This window comes from Leopardus geoffroyi, chromosome C1 (genome assembly GCF_018350155.1).
Source record: "Leopardus geoffroyi isolate Oge1 chromosome C1, O.geoffroyi_Oge1_pat1.0, whole genome shotgun sequence".
NCBI lineage: Eukaryota > Metazoa > Chordata > Mammalia > Carnivora > Felidae > Leopardus > Leopardus geoffroyi.
In genome coordinates this window covers 213,767,570-213,781,295 of record NC_059328.1, presented here as the reverse complement: position 1 = coordinate 213,781,295, position 13,726 = coordinate 213,767,570, and the positions used below count along the sequence as shown (strand labels likewise).

The window sequence follows — 13,726 nt, the reverse complement described above, 5'->3', positions numbered from 1 at the left end:
AGTACCTAGACACAACCACTATTAACATTTGATATCTTAAATTCAAAGATAGGGGCCCCTGGGTGGCTTAGTAGGGGCCAACTCTTGATTTTGGCTCAGGTCATGATCTCACGGTTCGTGAGACTGAGCTCTGTGTCGCTTGGGATTTTTTCTCTCTCTGCCTCAGCCCCACTTGTGCGTGTGTGTGTGCACGCACACACACTCTCTCTCTCAAAATGAATAAAAACAAACAAATTGCAAATATATACTTTAAAAAATACAACCTGTGATCACTGTAAGTGGCTGGCAGGCTGGATCCACCCAGTTTTATGATTTGTTTTTTCACTTAGCAATATATTGTGAGGCTCTCCCCACGTATTAAATATTCTTCTAAAACATTATTTTCAATACCATTTTGGGTGGATATATAATTTATGTAAACAGACTCCCGCTTTGGGCGTTTAGGTTTTTCCGCATGAATAACACTGCAATAAATACCTGGTACACAGAGCTGTACACAGCTGATTACTTCTCAGCATAAAATCCTAGCAGTGCAATTGCTGACTCCAGAGGGAGTTGTATCCCCAATGTGTGCAGTACATATCGTCAGGGGTCCCCAAGATCACTGAGATTCTCGATATACGCTCTTGGCCATACTAGGTTATCAGAGCCGACTGGCTGAACGGAGTCACGTGATCTTTGACTAAAGATCCTGAGAGTTAACCAGAGGGGAGCACCCTGCATCTGCCACCACCGACGGACCCAGTACATCGGGATTATGTACATTGGGACCCCGGGATCACGACCTTGAGTTGAAATCAAGAGTCGAATGCTCAACCGACGGAGCCACCCAGGTGCCCCAAAGATAATCTTAAAAATTTTAAAGATGATCATTTGGTGTCCTCTCTCCCACGTTAAAAGCACGATGAAATTTTCTTAGTTCCCACTACCACTTCCGTTCAAAAATATAAGCCAGAGTTACTAGTAGCTGACACTTGGCTGTATTCCAGATCCAAAAAGCAAACACCAAAGCTCTTAGATATCAATGACATTCTTGGGACAATCAGGGAGTACTGATACACTACGCGATATTATGCGAATGTGGGCTTTCTTAGGTGTGATAGATAATGTGGTTAAGCGCAGGATGCTCTTATCCTTAGGGGACGTGTTGCAAGTCTGCAGCCTTCTTTCAAACAGTTCAGCCAAGCGAGTATGCGTGTGTAAGTTATATACTATGCATACGGAAGGAGCCCGAGAGAAGATGTCAAGGTGGCAATACGTTAATAGTTGGAAGCTGAGTTAAAAAATACTGATAGTAAGTTTAAGAGAAAAAAAGCACGGTGCTAGTAACTTAAAATAACCCTGAAATGTGAAGCGCATGGCGGCTAGTTTTGAGACCAAATCACACGGATCACCGATCCACAGGGTGGGCCTGGAAATTCTAGGCTGAGTCCCGCACGAGCGGGGTCTGGCTGCGGGGCTCCGGCATGCCAGCATCCACCCACGGAGCTCCGAGAGGGCAGGCCTTTCCGCATTGTGCTTGTGGCTGCATCCCCAGGGCCTGGTTGTTAGTTACAAATTACTACAGAGTAAAACTGGAAACAGCCAAACTGCCCAGCTACAGGGAATAACTAAGTAAAATGTGTCATGTTCCCTTGAACTATTTTAGGGCCGGTATTTGTTGAAGGAATCAATAAATGCCAGTTTTCTGCCTGCTCTCTGTAACCCCCTGGTTTGTACCTGTTTCTCTGCACCTGTTTCTCTAGACAGCTGGACTGCTTGGGCTGGGGTTCCCCCAGAGCCCACAGGGTTCCCAGGGAGATCAGAGGCTCTTGGGTAACCACACTGTAGTTTTGTTGACATAAACGGGGTAGGAGCAAGGCTCTGAAGAATGAAGAAAGCTGGGCCGCTAAACACACATAGGGTTGCTTTAAAAAGTGAGTGTGTTTATTTAAGCCAAGTTGATTTGGTGTCTGAACCTGTGATGCTCCACCCGAACAAAAGAACAAAAGGCCTGGGGTGGCGGCTGAGAAAAGAAGGACTAGAGTCGCGTCTGGGTGGACCCACTGCTCCTTCTGGTCCTTTCCTTTGAAATTACATTTGGCCAACACTTGGCTTCTTCAGGGCAAAGTGCCTGGAGGTCCTGCAATCCTACCACTCCATTTTCTGGAAGAGGAAACCTCAAGCGAAGGAGACAACATCTTTCCCCTCAAAAATTCCCGAGAGATAAATAATGAAGAGATAAATGCTTTCCAACGTGAACGTTTTATTTCGGATTTTTCAATACACGCATCTTACACTGCAGGTAAAACAAAGCTTAAGAAATCCCGCCTCCTTTAGCCCGGACTTACACTGGGTACCCCGTCCTGTGGCCGCCAGGGGTGACGGGCCGGCACAGGGGCTCGTCGGCACTGCGCTGCACACCGGCCAGGCCCTTCCGCCTCATCTTCCCCGTGTTGGTCATGATCTGGTGGAAGGAAAGGGGAGATGGGCTGGAGAAATCACCTACTTGAAAGCTGACCTAGAGGTAGCAGATACTACACGCAATAAAGTAACCTATGGGGAGTAAGAGGCTTTGCAGATAAGTGAAGAAGGATCACACAGCATTCAGATACACAGAAATTTGGGGAAAAATTCCTTTAGGTTTGCGTATTATGCCATTTAGCAGTATAAATTAAAAAAAAAAAAAAAAAAAAAAAAAAAAAAAAAAAAAAAAAACCAGACCATGGAAAAGGGAAGAAAACAGTTGAATACAGTAACAATTACATCTCTGGGAAGACTGAGTTTTGAAAGTAAGAAGAAAAAAAAGATGGGCAGGTTTGGTTTCATAAAAAGGTAACCTTTCCAGTGGTGCCTGGGTGGCTCAGTCCATTAAATGTCCAATTCTTGATCCTGGCTCAGGTCATAATCTCATGGTTCGTGTTGGGCTTTGTGCTCTTAGTGTGGGGCCGGCTTGGGATTCTGTCTCCCCCTCTCTCTCTGCCCCTCCCCTGCTCACACTCTCTCTCTCAAGAAATGAAAAAGCTTCAAAACAATTAAATTTTTTTTAATGTTTTATTTTTGAGAGAGATAGAGAGCGATAGAGAGATAGAGCACACAAGTGGGGGAGGGGTAGTGAGAGAGGGGGACACAGAATCCAAAGCAGGTTCCAGGCTCTGAGCTGTCAGCACAGAGCCTGACGTGGGGTTCGAACCCACAAACCGTGAGATCCTGACCTGAGCCGAAGTTGGACGCTTAACTGACTGAGCCACCCAGGTGCCCTTAAAAAAATTTTTTTTTAATTAAAAAAAAGTAACCTTTCCACCTATATATTAGAGATAAGCCAAATGAACGGGTAAACAACATACTGGGAAGAAATATTTGCACATATTTAACAGATGAAAGGTTAAGACTTTCATTAGGTAAGTAGCTCGTACAAATCGGTAGGTGAAACAGTCCATTAGTGATCAAAGAATTCAAATAGTCAAGTCACAAAATAGAATAGATCGCCAGTAAAGGAAGGAAAAAAATGATCAACTGTGCAAGTAATTAGAAATACAATTTCACACAAAAAAGTATCATTTTTCAACTATTAAATGATGACAATTAAAGAAAGGATCCCACCCGCTGCTGGCAGGAATCAAAAGCCTTAGTGGCAGGGAAAGCTGAGTAATGTTCAATTACTTTGGGAAGTAATTTGGGGTTTTAAGTAGTCGTAACGATGTTCACATCTTTGGGTGTAAACCCTAGGGGAAGAACCCCAAATACGGGAAACATCAAATAAACAAAGTTGTTTGCTACAAAACTGTCATAGAGTAAAACTGGAATAACCTAGGTGTCCAGTAATAGGGGAAGAATTAAGTGAAATACAACATATTCATCCGAAATAGTAAGTGGCCTTTTACAATGATAAAGACTAGGTTATGAAAAACATGCTTATTTAAAACATTTACTAAAAGATTATAAAGCTGTACATAAATGATGCCTTCAATTATGCTAAAATTACACAAAAGGCTGGAAGGAAATATACACTAAAATGAATACAGTGATAGATAGGATAGTAGAACCAAGAGGAATTTTTCTCCTCTTTATTTTCCAAGTGTTCTCTAATATGATTATATTAACACTTCAGAAAATTTGTTTAAAAGAGAAATTACTGTAAAGCTAGTGAAATCTGAGTGAAATCTGTGGATTGTGCCAGTGTGGATTGCCCGCATGATATGGCGTGTTTCTCTTTCCCTCTCCATACTTCCCGACAGAACGCCTGGGTCTTTCCAAAGAAGGCTCAGAAGGTGAAGTCCTTAGCTACTGGAAAAGGGGAGACGGTGAATAGGTGCCTTCCAGCCCCACCCTTCCCCTGCCCCTCCACTCCACGGTCCTTCTGGGCTCACCCTCCCAACTCCTTCCTAGAGGAGAGGGAACGTATCACGTACATTGGAGAGTGTTTCAGCCTTTGGAAAACCGTCGGCCATACCATCTCCCCCCACCCTTTTTTTTAAAGATTTTATTTTCAAGTAATCTCTACACCCCACAGGGGGCCTCAAACTCACAACCCTGAGATCAAGAGTCACTCGCTCTACGGACTGCGCCAGCCAGGCTCCCCAGCCATACCATCTCTTTAAAGCCACACAGGCCTAAGAAATAACCTGAGGTGGATGGTATCTGTCTTTTCCAGGGGATGAAGAAACGGAGTCTGGCCTGTGGGCCAGAACTGTCTGGGCTGTTACTCAAACGCCTGAGGAAAGGCCCTTGGGGAAGAGGGTTAAGTGTGCAGACCCAGCGTGTCAGAGCGGCTGCCTCGCAGAAGGGTCCGTTTCCTTCTCACCCGACAACGTGCTGTGCTTGTAGTGTGAGCCACACGGTAGCCCACAGGTCCCCAGGCCCCTCTCTGGGCCCCTCACTTTCAGAGCGGCCCTTTTAGGCCAGGAAGATCTGAAACGATACCTAGTCCAACAACCTGTGGACGATACCGAGTTCTGCAGAAATGCTCCGGTGGCTGTTGGGAGAGAGAATGGAACGGGTCCCTGGCAGCCACCTTATTCGTCCAGAGGACTCAGCCTTCATCTGTGTGACAGATGGAGATTTTACTTGAAAGAAGGTTCTGCTCCTAAAAAAATGCAGCTTATTGAACCACAATAAAAAAAATGCCGCATATGATTTAGCCGAATGTAATTTATTTAATAACAAAAGATGGTCAACACATGTCAATCGAGGTAAAAAATGTTATTTCCCATTGACTAATTTTCGAGAATTGGCGAATCACATAAGTTGTGACACGTTAATAAAGCAGTACGAATTTTTGTAAGGAAACACAAGTTCTCTCTCTCTCTCTATCCACCCATCAATCCACCCACCGCGCAGAAGATGACATGGAGGCTGAAGCAGACACTCTTTGCGGTCCGTCCAATATTCATTCTCTCCTGACCAACAGTACTCTGACTCTATTGGCACGCAAATGCTTCTACTTAAAAATACTCCCCCCTGGGGCGCCTGGTCGAGTGCCCGACTCCGGCTCAGGTCACGATCTCCCGGTTTGTGAGTCGGAGCCCCATGTCAAGCTCTGTGCTGACAGCTCAGAGCCTGGAGCCTGCTTCCGATTCTGTGTCTCCCTCTCTCTCTGACTCTCCCCTCGTTCACACTCTTTCTCTCAAAAATAAATGAACATCAAAAAAAAAATTTTTTTTAAATAAAAACATACCCCCTTTGGCAGACTCCCTTGCAGCTAGGGGTCACGTGACCCAGTTCTGACCAGGAGGAATCCAGTGGAGGTCGCCAGCTGGGACCCTGGGAAGGAGCACCATAGGAGGGGTAGATTTGGCTGGTCTGCCTGTTGGGCCTTCTTCCTGACTTTATCATGGGTTTGTGCCGGGAGCTCCCTCTGCCATCTCGTGACCAAGAGGCCACAAGCGTGTGAATGAGGGGCTCCCTCACTGAGGCAGAACTACCATGGAGTGGATGAAACTGAAGCTTCAAGACCCAGAAGAAGCCCTAGCAATGTGTTCACATGGTCCAATGTTTTTGTAACATTTGCAAAAGTAGGATATTTTAACTGCAAGCACTTAATTCTGCTGTTTCTTTCTACTCTGACTTCCCTTCTGCTGTTTCTTCCTCCTCTGACTTCCCTTGTCATACTTCCCTTCACGTTGGTGGCGTGGTGTTGGGATTTAGCTAAGGGGGGGCAATTTGGGACTTAGCTAAGGGGGCGCTGAGTCTCGATGACATTTAATTCAGGTTTCGAATAGATTCATATGATTCCCAATCATGGTGCACAGTCAAACCTTCGCTAGCTGTCCTGGGGTAGGAATGGCTTCTAGAAATTCCCGGCGTTGTCAGGGTATTTATGAATAATCAGTGTGCAAGAAAACTTGAAATATCCCCAAATCTTACAGCTTATTTGTGGAAGACATTTGAGGAGGGAGTTCTCAAATTTAGCGACAATCCTAAAAATGTATACAACAGCATTACCAAAAACTAAATGCGAGGCCAAAAGATTTTTCCAGTCTATCAATAATGAGAAACAAAATTTGATCAAATATGTTACAGGAAGGACAGATTTCCTTTTCTCTCCATGGAAAACATTACGGACTCATTATTATATAGGTAGAGGCAATTAAAAGGCATAAAACAAAAACCAACCAACAAAAACCCCGATAAGGTATGCAAGGCAGCTAATTAATAAAAACATCACTTTTCTGTCAATTCTTAAAATTTGAATTTTACTGTGATTTATTTTCTCATTCTCATTCGGATTAAGTATCCACTTCATAACTAACTCTGTATTCCTTTATTGAAAGAAGCCTTCCCAAGCCCTGTAAACCAGAGGTCCCAGAAAACCTGGGTCTTCCCTTCATACTGACAGGCAGAGTGTAGAAAGACATGCAGAGAGCCTGGAGTCCACACCCTTCAGTATTATCAGCGGGATGGATAGATTCTCCGCGTTTTGCAGCTGGGCCAGTCCTAACTAATAAAGGAAGGAGAAGGTGCAGAGAGAAATGGAAGAATAACAGAAGGAACAGTGGCATTCCCTCTGGGTGGGTGGAGTTTTATTATGGTTGTTTAGACTGTTTATTTGGACTTTCCCATAATAAGCATGTATTTCTTTCTTTTTTATTGTTTTATTTTATTTATTTTTTATTTTGGAAAAGGCTTTAGAGGGACTTTTTTTTTTTTAATATGAAATTTATTGTGGGGCGCCTGGGTGGCGCAGTCGGTTAAGCGTCCGACTTCAGCCAGGTCATGATCTCGCGGTCCGTGAGTTCGAGCCCCGCGTCGGGCTCTGGGCTGATGGCTCAGAGCCTGGAGCCTGTTTCCGATCCTGTGTCTCCCTCTCTCTCTGCCCCTCCCCCGTTCATGCTCTGTCTCTCTCTGTCCCAAAAATAAATAAACGTTGAAAAAAAAAAATGAAATTTATTGTCAAATTGGTTTCCATATAACACCCAGTGCTCATCCCAACAGGTGCCCTTCTCAATGCCCATCACCCATCCTCCCCTCCCTCCCACCCCCCATCTTTTTTTTTTAATGTTTTTAATTTATTCTTTTTAACGTGTTATTTATTTTTGAGAGAGTACAAGCAGGGAAGGGGAAGAGAGAGGGACAAAGGATCTGAAGCAGGCTGTGTGCCGACAGCAGCGAGCCCGATGTGGGGCTTGAACTCACGAACCGCGAGATCGTGACCTGAGCTGAAGTCGGAGCCTCAACTGAGCCATCCAGGCGCCCCTATTTCTTTTATAATTAGAAGGAAGCATACAAAGGGCACCTGGCCGGCTCAGTAGCAGGAGCATGCGACTCTTAATCTTGGGGTTGTGAGTTCAGGCCCCGCATTTGGTATAGGGATTAGTTAAAAACAAACAAACAAACTTAAAAAAAAAAATACAAGAAACAAACTGAAAAAGAGATGGATTTGGAATATTTGCGGCTTGGGATTTTCTCGCCTGCTTGTTTGGTTGTGTTTTCACACACAAGAATATGGACTTTTGGTTCCAACTCATCTCCCAATATGCAGAGAGCACTGAGACTTCAACTATCAGTCAGGCAGGGCAGGAATAACTGGAAACTGATCGGCATAAGCTCCAAAGTGGAGACACATTTGAAAAAAGAAATCTAAAAGCAAAAACTGCAAACCGAGGCCCTTCCGTGTGCTTCCACGGCGGGCAGTGGGACGGCAGGGGCCCGGGGCCCTGCCCTGTCTCCGATGGGCTCGGCCCTGCACCCTGGCCAGCTGCGCCCGCCGCCCAAGTGGCAAAGTTTCCGTGGCCCAGACTCGGGCTTCAGGACCACTGGGGCGGGGTGGGGGGGGTGGCGGTAATAGAGATGCAGATTCCCAGGCCCGCCTCCATACACACATGCTTTGGAGGCAGGGCTACCCCGTCCTTCAGGCAATCTCTGGAAAACTAAACGCATTTGGGTCTCCGTTTGACAGAGGGAGGAAACGGTGGGAAGGGAGTGATCAGCTTTTAGACCAGACAGAAAACTGTGAATATGCCACAGCTGGAGTTCTCTGAATTTTCAGACGCAGCAGGCAATTCACTGGAAAATCGACAGCTCTTCCAGAAGGTGGCACAGCCTAGTGGGAAAGGGCAAGGGCAAGCAGCTTCAAATAAACCTGAGAGTGTCCCTTACCCTTTCTCAGCCTCAGCTCTCCTGTCTAGAAAATGCGACACTAGCAGGATCTCCCCCGTAGTTTGTGGACCAAATTAAATGGAGTCAGATGTACGAAGTGGTCTGCACAGGGCTTGGCCCATGACGTGTGCTGAACTGATTTAAGACGTGCCCATTACTGTCGTTAAAGGTAATTCATAATAGGTTTAAACTGTGAAATAAAAACAAAGAGCTGAGATTCTGTGATACGTATCCACACCCCTTTTAACCGAGGTGACAAAGCTATTTAGATCAGGGCATTCTTTTCAGGAAGGATTAAATGATTGTTCAGCATAGTATGGATGATACAAGAAAAAAAAAATTCAGAAATAAGCAAGGAGAAGTTGGCAAATCATCAGTTTGACCTGCTGACAGTCACGGCCTAAAGAAGAAACAAGGCGTGCTGCTTTCTACCAGAATTACGAGTAAGCAGCACATTTCTCGTGACCATGGCCACGCTCAGGCAAGCTTAGGAAGTGACTTGTTCTCTCGTCCCAGCTTTCTGACTTCTCAGTGGTTGGCGGCACTGTTTGTGGCCTGGGCTCTGCTGTGCCCAGGAGCTGTTTGCTTGCACTCGGGAGGGTCAGGATGGCAGCGGGGCCCTTCTGGGAAGGGCGTGGCTCCAAATGCCTAGCAGAGGGTGAGCCACTGGGTCCAGGAATCCTGGGAATGGTTTCCTTCCATCCCCCAATACCGATGGGCTGCCCCTGCCATACCTGCATCCTCACCCCCAAGCCAGTGGTTTCTAAATCACTGGTGTGTCCCATACCCAGTTCCTGGGACCATGGTAAGGAGGCCTGAGGAGGGTCCTAGGCTCTATCGTTAAGCCACATTGAGGGTCTGGGGCTTGGAGAGAGCCTGGGCTAGTTCCGTCCTGCAGGACGGTATCTGCTGCCCCACTTGCCGCTCCTTGCTGTTACCTGCATCCCTACCAAGAGCACGGTTTCGTCTGCTCGGTGTCTTTCATAAACTTCTCAAAGGTGACAGCTAGGTCTTAAACTTTTTGGCATTCTGCTATGTGTTAGGCAAATGGCATGGATTCGGTGAAAACTTTTTGAATATAATATTCTGATACAATGTTTCAAAGAGTCAGTATCTTTCAAGTGATCTTGAAAAATCTACAGTCTACCTCGTACATCAGAAGAGGAGGCGTGAATGCTTTTGGGCACACAGTCCCTGGTGAAATGTCTTCTGTTTTTAGCGGGTTCCCTCGTTGGGCACGAGCAGTTACGGAGATACGAACTCAAAGCCTTGTGGGTACCGGAGCCAAAGGCACGGCTCTTTGAAATCAATGAGCCCCACACAGAGGCTGGCGGGCTGTCGATTTCAAACCAAGATCGGGGGACTGAGGGCAGCTTAGCAAGACTGAGGGGCAGAGACGGCAAAACTGGGAGTGCCCAGTAGCCCAGTGGCTGCCCCACATTGTTTTCTAACTTTAAAACTGCTTCCATGACGAGATCCTACGGTGACCTGGTGTGGAGGGTTGAAAGGTGGCCCCAAGCAGATACGCTCATGTTCTAACCCCACGAACCTGTGAATGTGGTGAATGTGACATTTGGCAAAAAGCAGTCTCTGCAGATGTAATTAAGTTAGCGATCTCGAGATGAAGCCATCATCCTAGATTATCCTAGATTCACGACAAGTGTCCCTATGAGACACAAAAGAGAGAAGGGGAGAAGGCCCTGTGGAGATAGAGGCGGAGTCTGGAGGGGTGCAGCCACCGGAAGCTGGAGGAGCCACCGGAAGCTGGAGGAGCATGGGGGCTTCTCCCCCAGGGCCTTCAGAGGAGGCGTGGCTGTGTGGGCCTCTTGATTTTGGACTTCTGGCCTCCAGAACTGTGAGAGGATAAACTTCCGGTGTTTTATACTAATTTGTCCCTCCGGCACCAGGAAGCTAAGACACTGGGTCTTCACGATTACATAATGAATTCTTTCTGTACTTTGTACTCGTGTTACTCATATCTCCACCAAAAAGTAACTGACAAACATGCAGGGAACTTTTCTGCTGGATTCAAAGATGTCCTCCTGGTAAAAGGATAGTGAAGATACGTGAGGGAGATTTAGAACTGCACACTAGGGTAAAATGACGCCATTTCCAGATGCCATTGCCCTGGGTTACCGGGTTACTGGCTGGTCTGAGAGCTCTGCCCTTTGTGCCCCACCAAGCGGCACGGTTAAGCTGGGAGTCCCAGACGTTCTGTGCCTTGGTTTTTGTTGCTGTTTAAAAACCTTCACCTCAACCTAAGATCGCATAAGCATTTACTTCACCTGGGAGAGGGGCTGTAAATCCCTCTGCATTCACACTTGGTTTTGGTTCGCCAAGTTCTGTGAATGTCCTTGCTGACCATCACATGCCTGCGTGGTTGTGTCTGTGGGAAAGTCCCAACACTGCAGGGCTGGGTTCCCGGCCGTGGCTTCCACCCTCTGAAGATGCCCCACCCACTCGCCTGTTCCATTCTCATCTCCTGCCTATGTAGCAAAAGAGTCTTGCATTCGTTCATTCAATATTTTATTTATTTTTGAGAGAGAGAGAGAGAGAGAGAGAGAGAGAGAGACAGACAGGGCGAGCGCGTGAGCAGGGGAGGGGCAGAAAGAGGAGACACAGAATCCAAAGCAGGTTCCAAGCTCCGAGCTGTCAGCACAGAGCCCCGATGTGGGGCTCGAACCCAGGGACCATGAGATCATGACCTGAGCCAAAGTCAGACCCTTAACCGACTGAGCCACCCAGGTGCCCCAGGAGAGCCTTGCTTTCAAAAACACACATCTTATCAAATGGAGCCCAGTCCCTCCCTGCCAAAGTCAGTGCTCTTCCCAAGGGAAACAAAGCCTAGTTAGGGCTTCAGACTTCCATCAACAACTTGGAACCCAACTGCCTCATTTCCAACGTTTCTGGAGCACCTCCCCACTTGACTGAAAGTAAACAGAGCCTCCACAGTCCGTTAGATTCCTTTGATCCTTGAGACATTCAGAGGGCTGTGATGGGCTATAGGCCTTGACCATGACCAGAGGCAAGGTGGTGGGTGGTGGTGGTAAGGGGGGTAAGGGTGGAACCCCGGCCGAGCCTCCTCGGGTCATCTCCCTTCACTCCTGCCCCCGATAGTCCATTTTCCATCATGCAACCAGAATGAAAATGCAAGTTCATACATTCAAACAAGTCAAACTGAGTCACTCCCCTGCTCCAGTACTCTCCCAGCTCAGGCTGGGAGAAAATCCAAAACCCTTGCCTACAAAGCTCCCACAGATGGGCTTCTGGCTGTCCTCTAACGTCAAGTTCCACCAGCAGATTCTGTACCCCAGCCTGGGGCCCCGGAAATTCCTTGACAGGTGAGGAAAACTGGGGCAGGTGTCCAGGGAGAACGGTACCCAGGGTGAGATGAGGAGGGCCAGGATGGGGGCAGTGATGGGAAGGCACTTTCTGCTTCTGTCTACTCCTACAAGGCTCATGCCACCTGCACCCACATTCTTTTCCTTCTCAAGTCACTGTCCCTGACTTGTTTGTTGAGCAAGTTGTTCAAAGATTGTTGAAAGGCTGGCTCCTGGCCTTCTGCTCCAGCAATTACTTGACTAATGCGAGATGTCAGAGTCCACGGGACTGACCCAGTCAAACACCAGCTCCAAAATTCCAGGAGCTCCTTTTAATGCCAATGGCCTTCACTCCTGTGTGCTCTGCTGTCTGTCCCAGGAGAGCGGACAGGCCCCCATCTCTTGTTCCTCCCTTCAGGAACCTCACACTCCAACATTCCACCTGTTCATTGATGTGCTTTCTGATCAAGGTTTCGTGAGACACCTGCGGGCGGGCCCCCGACACCGCCATCCTCTCCTGGCCAATCGGCAGCTACCCTCCTCACGCCCTCCCCCGTTTAGCTGGCGGGTGGTAACCGGGGGCTCCTAGAGCTGGATGGGCATCAGAGTCAGCGGGGAGCTCTCTGAGCTCAGATGATGGCCCCATCTCAGATGTGGGACTCCACAGGCCTCTTGGATGCCTGGACTGGCCACCCAATCCATCCTGAAACACTCCTCCGTTCCGGTTCCCGTGGCGCTACATTATCCGGTTCTCCTCAAGCCTCTCTGGTCACTTTCTGTCCTTCCCAGAGGCCCCGCTTCTTGCTCCCACTCCTGACCTGCTGGTCTGCCCCTCTGTCCTCAGCCCCTCACTTTCTCTCTCTCTCTCTTTCCACCCTTTGCTTCGTTAGGCATCTCTTCGCCTGCTCTGATGGTTTCAGCCATCACCGCTGTGCCGATGACTTGCCAACCCGCCAGTCTTCCCTTCTACTAGATAAGGCACACGAAAATGAAGAAGCTGGACAGGTGGGTGATCACTACTGAGGCGGGCACACCTTTGGATGTTAGGAAGGCTCCTGACATGGGCCCTCGTGTTGTATCCTGATCTCTTTTCTGTTCACCGACAGCTCTATCTGTGACAGGTAGCTAGGGCCACAGTGCTCTTCAGGGCCGCTGGAAGCAGACTGGCCAGCACTCTCATAAACCCAGTATCGTAGTATCGACCAAACCACGCAGTCATGTGTCATTGCAAAGGCTAAATGCATCAATGGCCCATCTCCCCTGTCTACTTCTGCCCCACCCCCTCATGTGGTACTTACTCCCAAGTACTCCGTGGTCAGAAGCTTCTCGCCCGACAGCTCTCCAAGCTGGGGCTGGATCAGCTCGTCTTTGTCCAGATCAGCTTCCATAGTGTCATGGTCCTCCTGTTTCAAAGGACACACGGGGGTCAGTGCTCTGGATCCCCCTGCCGCACATTCCCAGACAGCTGGGTCCCCAAGCGGGCACCGGCCAACGGAATGAGAAGGCGTCTGCCCAACCACAGCAACTGGTGGGTTTGCATTTCAAACGGCTTCGGGGGCGGTCTGTCCTCTGCTCATAACCTGAACCATGAAGCCAAAAGGCAAAATACCAGCCCACCTCTTTCGGAAGCTGGCCACCTATGGACACCTCCACGGCCACAGGTGTGAAGAGGTTCAATGAGACACTTAACAGTCTCCCTCAGTCACAGCTCTCAGAATTTCTCTGGGAGGTCAAGGGACCACATGAATAGCCAGGCCAGTCCACCAAGAACTATGAAGCACCTTCACAGGCACAGGCCTTCAGCAACCGTACGTTATAGGCTTGTTGTT

General features: G+C 48.0%; 1 protein-coding gene across 13 annotated transcripts in view; it reads right to left on the bottom strand.

Annotated features, from left to right (window-relative positions):
* Nucleotides 1-13,726, bottom strand: part of ARMC9 (armadillo repeat containing 9) — a 152,249-nt gene that overhangs the window by 20,693 nt on the left and 117,830 nt on the right. For 11 of the 13 annotated variants that reach the window (XM_045481690.1, XM_045481687.1, XM_045481689.1 and 8 more), the window contains 2 exons: nucleotides 13,196-13,300; nucleotides 2,331-2,446 (listed from right to left, as the gene is read on the bottom strand). In XM_045481690.1, coding sequence (XP_045337646.1) covers nucleotides 2,331-2,446; nucleotides 13,196-13,300 — 221 coding nt within the window. Of the gene's footprint in view, nucleotides 1-2,225; nucleotides 2,447-4,581; nucleotides 5,023-13,195; nucleotides 13,301-13,726 lie in introns of those variants that run through there. The other 2 variants (XM_045481697.1, XM_045481698.1) reach the window with 2 other exon arrangements.